The sequence below is a fragment of the Fusarium subglutinans genome, assembly GCF_013396075.1.
Source record: "Fusarium subglutinans strain NRRL 66333 chromosome Unknown NRRL66333_c0000218, whole genome shotgun sequence".
In the NCBI taxonomy this organism is placed as follows: Eukaryota; Fungi; Ascomycota; class Sordariomycetes; order Hypocreales; family Nectriaceae; genus Fusarium; species Fusarium subglutinans.
In genome coordinates, this window is record NW_023502281.1 from 69,977 (window position 1) to 76,052 (window position 6,076).

A 6,076-nucleotide genomic window follows, 5' to 3' on the forward strand; every position below is an offset into this window, starting at 1 on the left:
GAGCAAGAAACGTCTGATGTTAAGCAAAAGGTGTCGGTAGCTGATCTAAGCTCCACTAAATCTATCCTAAAGTACACTAAAGTATACTAAATTTACCTAACCCTTTTTGTTCTTTAGGATAGGAGTCCTTAACTCACAACGAGTTTAATTGCACTTTATGCAAACCAGCTCGGGTAACCAATGCATTGAATTACAGGGATCCAATTCTGCTTCTGGCTCTAGAAAGTCAGGCAGTGTGTAATGCATCTATATACAGTGACCTGTTTGCATAAATGATAGCCTGTCGATGTTACATAGACTAGAACATCTAGTTGTCGGCTAATGGAGAGATGCAAGGTCTAGAAATATTTCTCCCGGTTCTTAAAGAACCGCAAACCCACTAACTTGATCCCCTTGCTTTTATCTCATGCGGTTTTGCTTCGCACCCATCAGCCATTCGTTAACCGACACAATCAATCTAATACAGCAAAGAATCATATCCGCTCAATGTTCTCCGCCATGGGCAAACCAAAGTCCAAGATAGAGGCCTCGTCCGAGACCGACACCGCCCCCACAGAACCCACTCCCCGTCCCGTGAGCACCTGCGGCAGCGAGCATCTCCTCATAACAACCCGTCGCCAAGCATCAGAACAATACGCCAAAGCAGCCAAAGCCGAAAAGGCCTACCGCACCAAGAAGCGCGCTGCTCTCGCCCGCGCCAACTACAACGAGACCAAGACACACTTCAAAGAAGCCTTCTCGCACCTCTGGCTCGCGTTGAAGGGTGTGTTCCCGGCGATCAAGAACTCAAGGTATCTTGTTGGTGAGAGGCGCGATAAGAGGAGGCAAGAGGCTGAGAAGAAGAAGAGAGAGAAGAATTTGGAAAAGAAGAAGAAGCTTGAGGAGCAGTTGGCGAGGGAGGAGGCGGAAGTGGAGGCTGATGGGAAGAAGGAAGAGGATAAGGATGAAAAGTAGGAAGTTCAATGAATCATGAGCTTATGCTTGTGATGGTACCTCGGCGGTGTTTTGTCTTTTGACTGTTGAGGGTGGCGTTTGTCTCTGGCTTGAGGCAACGATACCCAACTTTCACTCATCTATTTCATTTGTCTTGACGCAATATAGAGTATTGCTGTGCTTTATCTGCAATCGACCAATGGTTAATCAAAACAATATAATTTCTTCTTATTACTACTGAAATCTCTCCGTTTGAGTCGTAACCCAATCCCTACATCATCCAGACCTGCTCTTCTTTGGCTTGGGAAACGCACCAGTAGCTTTAGGCATATGACTCAGAAACTCAGGTATTGAGGTCTAGATCCTCCCTACTTGACAGTTTCACTCTCCGCTGACGCAAAGCCCGTATCCATGATGGGCAAACCTCCCGTTCGTCTCCTCCGGTACAGAGCTTCTTGCCTTCCGTTGTTCGGCACTCAGTATCCATAGCGTTCATTTATAAAGGACTGCACTTTCTCTTACCCCAATACCGTTTCCTCTAAATTTGAGAATCAAACCATAAGAGACGTTATATTGCCAGTTCCCGGTCGTCATTAATACTAAAGAACCCGATATCCGACAATCATTAAATTTTATAAGCGCCATAGCCTTAAAGGGTCAGTCAGCACATTAATCTCTGCCAATAAGATTTAGTCAATTACCTGAATTAAGCGAGCTTTTGCAAAGCCAGTTGTGCTTTCTTAGCAATAAGCCCAGAGTTGTATCGTTGCTTTCTTGGCAGTAAGCCTAGGGTTGTATTGTCGGAGGTTCTCTCTCATAGCAATAAGATGACTAGCCGAGAACTAGATAAAAACAAGGTGACTAATAAATAATATTTCAGCTGGACCCAATCAGACTTACATATCCGACGAGGAGGCAATTAGGCGAAGGGGACTATCGAATATTATGACTATTTTAGGCACACTTGATCACAAATGCAGCCAAAAGAACCCTGAAGACAAAAGTTCCTAAAGTAACACGATAGACCTAAAATGCCGTAAAACCCACTCTTGGCATTGAGATAAAAGTTATTCCCTAGGGTTGTACAGAAAGTCTTGGCTTTGATAATGTAGTGTAGCGGTGAGCCAAGTTCTTTAAAGGTTAAGATTTACATATATATATAACTGTACCGCTTGATGTCTAACAAACCGCATTCTAGTTCTACAAGACTCAGCACCATTACTTTCACCAACTCCTCCCTTGCTATGCGTATCTCGGTTGTCTCTCTTCTGGCCTTGGCTGCAAGTGCTGTGGCTGTTCCAGTTTCCGACAACATCGGCTCTCTGGAGAAACGCTGCGAGTGGAACGATGGTCACGGTCCATCAGCTGGTATGAACTCCCATTGAGTAACGGTACCGAATATTAACTCTTTAAAGTGACTATTTCAGTATTGTTTTCGGCGCAGAAGGGCGCGAGCGCTCGGAATTCATAATCAAGGGTAACAACTTCGAGCAGCGAGGTTTTCCAAGATGCGATCCCTGTACGTATCACCCATATGCCCATAGTGCCTGTCTGACTGAATGTTCTCCAGGGCAAGGCGGCAACTATCAGCCATTCTCGAGCCCGCTGCCTTACATTGTCATGGTGGCTCCTGGCAATACCTGCGAAACCAGATTGCCTGAGGCTTGGTGGGATGATCTGCATATTAAGTATGCCAGCACCTTTTTGAATGCACCTACAGACACCCGCTGTGGACCGGTCGAGAATGGTTGGGGCCGCCGTTGCATCATTGCCCAGCGCCCTTAACCTGGAGTGCATCGGACCGCCAGTGATTTTCAGTTAAACTGTTTCTACTGGGCAGGGCCATGGGTTACCTTTTCCGCAGGCCCTTAGTTTCACGTAACGACCGGATTGGCTAAGTCTGACTTCTCTGGCGGCATTAGTAGTGCTTTATATTACTAATAACTTGTGGTGTTGTATATACCTAGCAATACTACGTATGACAGTGAGCCCGTCCCCATTGCATATGACACTAGCTCCAGGCATAAGACACAGAATGTCAATGGTTGAGGTCCAAGTCCGCTCCCTCCTTAACAGTGTTCCAATACTTCTCCGCACTCCGCTGCCGCAAAGCCCGACCCCATTTCATAACGGGGAAAATTGTCAGATTATGTGCCAGACCAGCGAAAGCACCAAGGATGAAAGCATTCTGATAGCCCAGGTTGACAACCCAAGGAGTGACACTAACATTATCAGCAAAATTCTATGATCATTGAGTCGGGTATGTGTACTTACCCATATCCAATACCGAATGCCATTGTATTTCGGATGATGATGGCAGTGGCTAAAGCTTCGCTCGCGAGATCACGATAGCAATCGATGCAATACGCGATGGAGATTTGTGAACCGGCAGTCGTAGTGAAGGATATGACGCCCATGGCAAAGACGACTGAGAACCAATGCGCCTCGTAGTAAGCTCCGACGCCGAATAAGATGCATCCAAACGGAATGAGGATGAGAGAGGGGAGGAATAGCCATAGTCGGTGCTCAGCTTCCATAAAGCCCCCATTGCGACGTGCCATCTTGATGATGAATTTATCGCCACAGAGTCCAGTGTAGATGCACCTAGCCTCTGTCAGCTTCTGTAATCTGGTCACTTTGTGAGAATCGGGCACTTACGCGAGGGTTGTTCCAATGAGTGGAGCGATGAATGTCAACCCAACTGTCGAGGTAGGCATGTTATAAGGCTTATTCGACAGGACCATAGACTCAGTCGCGTTCAGAACCGAAAGCCAGACAATGTTGCAGCCGTAGATGAAACCAGCATATGAGATGATGGGAAACGCGAGGAGGAGAATCGGCCGACTGATGAGCTTGATGAGTCTATTCTCGCCCTTCAGGTTCTTACGTTCAATGGGCTTAAGGCGAGACATGCGTGATCTCTTGCTCATCGTAGTGTTGTCAAGATCAAAGATCTCATTGGGTGCGCTGACGTTCGTAAGAGTGGTAGTAGCGACTTGGTCTTGCTCAACGTCATGCTTCGTATCAAGATCGTCTTTGGTATCAGGGTCGGTTGATGTATGATTGGAAGTATACACGGTCTGTCCCTCGATGTGGTTTCTTGTCGTGTACTTTGCTCGATCGAACTTGGTCTCTTCCATGAAGAAAAAGATGATCAGAAGGAGAACGGCGCAAAAGATGGCGCACCAGTACTGTTTGTCTATCAATATCTGTTTCTTGTCAATTGAAAAAGGAGTACTGACAAACACCCATTGATATCCCTGGCCGTCATTGATGAAGCCCATGATGAGAGGAGCGATGCCGTTGCTGTAGCCAAGTGCGAGAGCATACAGAGCGATGAACTTGCCGCGTTCATGGGTGAAGACCTGCGACACTTAAGTCTATAACACGGGGTTGGTTTGTAGAATTAATTACTTACGACGTCTGAAACTGTGATTTCCGCAAGAGACTCGATCGGTGCACCAAAGATGCCCTGCAGAATCTTGGTCGCGATCCACTCTCCGTTTGATTTGACGTGAGGCTGCCAGACCATGACACCCTAGTCCTGTCAGCTTCAAAGCTATTAGTCAGACAGACTTGGATATTTACCAAAGTGCCCAGTGTAGTCAACAGATACACAGGGCGCTTGCCGTACTGAATGGCGATAGCTTGCCAGATGATACAGCCCCAGCCGAAGAAGAGAAACTACCGACATGTCAGACTGCCACAAAGTACATGAAGCTAAGAGAGGTAAATACCATGTATCCAGTTCCAGAGTTCAAATCATTATAGCTCAGACCAGTAGACTCCGACAGAGGTCCCAGAGTCGAATACAGCGCAGAAGAGCAGATACCAATGACAAGCACATATCTACATCACGTCAGTGGACCCCAACACGATAACAAGAGAAGTGGACATACGCTGCCATGCAAAATGAAGAGAGGTATTTCCTCCTTGGCGACCAGTTCAGCGGATCATCCGGATGAGTCGACGGAGCTGGGACGAGAACAATGTCGTGCTCGGCTCCTTTGGCGTGCTGCGAGTCCATGCTTCCCTGGGCGTCGACCAAGTGGACCGTCCCAGGGATTGCCTCGATCTGATCTGCCATATTGGCAGTGGTCTGGCTTTGAGTGGGCATGGTCTAGAAGATGGGGAAAAGTAGTTGGTGATTATCTGTTGTGGAGCTTTTGACTAATTGGTGTCAATGGAGGATTCTCTTATGCTTTTATATCTGTCGGCAAAGTCTAATTAGTATTCTAGATTGATCTATCTTGACTATCTCTCGTAGCTCCAATTCGTAGCTTTCTTATTCTCGGCGCCATGTCCTTGATGTCTGAACCCTTGGCCTTATCAGGCTTGACGTCACTTCTCATTACAAAGCCGTTCATCCGAACAATTGATGCTCGGGTAATAGAAATGAGAAATATCCCGATTTGGAGAATAGCCCCAGAAGTTAGGGGACAACACAATGCGGGGGCAGAGCCATCCTTATCGCTAGCAAACTAAGTTCTATCTACTAATTTAAGCTCTTAGCCACAAGCTATAACTATAAATAATATATCTAGCTAATAACTTAAACATTATACTATAATAACTAACTAATTATTATAGTTAAAGGCTAATAAGAGGAAAACCTAGATTATAACTCTTTAGCTAGCCTTAAAGGTATTGATGCGTAATAATCGCATCCTCCCGAATAGCGGGTCATAGTTGTTCCGGGCCTTGGTGTTTATCCCAAAACACCAAGACCCACCTTAGAATTGATCCCGCATCCCCTTCTGAATACCTTCACGTACCTTCGTATGCGTGATTCGGTATCAGGTATATAAAATAGTACTTTTAATCTATTAACTAAGAAAAGTTAGCTTAATACTACTAATACCCTAGATCTTTAAAATAGTAGCTTTTATACTAATAAAAATAGTCTTTTATTAATATTATTTTAACTAATTAAATATTTAAAACTATACTAATAGATTTATTATAATACTCTAAGTAGTAATAGCTTATAGTATAACCTTCTTTAAAGATTTTAATTAGTACTTTGATAATATTTATAACTTAATCTTTATATAGAACTTCTATAAGCTTAGTAATAAATTCCTCTTTAAGCTTACTTTTTTTAACTATTTGTTAAGGCTTGAATAAAATAGCCGATAAATTC

The 6,076-nt window shown here is 44.8% G+C and overlaps 3 protein-coding genes across 3 annotated transcripts; 2 read left to right on the plus strand and 1 right to left on the minus strand.

The window, feature by feature from the left end:
- Positions 1-498: 498 nt before the first annotated feature.
- FSUBG_11482 (uncharacterized protein) lies at positions 499-954 on the plus strand (the record flags this gene model as incomplete). Its single annotated transcript, XM_036676169.1, has 1 exon — positions 499-954. One exon carries the CDS (start codon positions 499-501, stop codon positions 952-954), a length of 456 nt encoding a protein of 151 aa, XP_036533061.1.
- A 1,223-nt stretch (positions 955-2,177) lies between these two features.
- Positions 2,178-2,718, plus strand: FSUBG_11483 (uncharacterized protein; the record flags this gene model as incomplete). The annotated part of the gene is made up of 3 exons (XM_036676170.1): positions 2,178-2,301; positions 2,378-2,452; positions 2,504-2,718. 3 exons carry the CDS (start codon positions 2,178-2,180, stop codon positions 2,716-2,718), a joined length of 414 nt encoding a protein of 137 aa, XP_036533062.1.
- A 253-nt stretch (positions 2,719-2,971) lies between these two features.
- FSUBG_11484 (HOL1 substrate-H+ antiporter) lies at positions 2,972-5,020 on the minus strand (the record flags this gene model as incomplete). Its single annotated transcript, XM_036676171.1, has 7 exons — positions 2,972-3,155; positions 3,208-3,537; positions 3,592-4,298; positions 4,352-4,471; positions 4,522-4,617; positions 4,671-4,782; positions 4,833-5,020. 7 exons carry the CDS (start codon positions 5,018-5,020, stop codon positions 2,972-2,974), a joined length of 1,737 nt encoding a protein of 578 aa, XP_036533063.1.
- Positions 5,021-6,076: the final 1,056 nt, after the last annotated feature.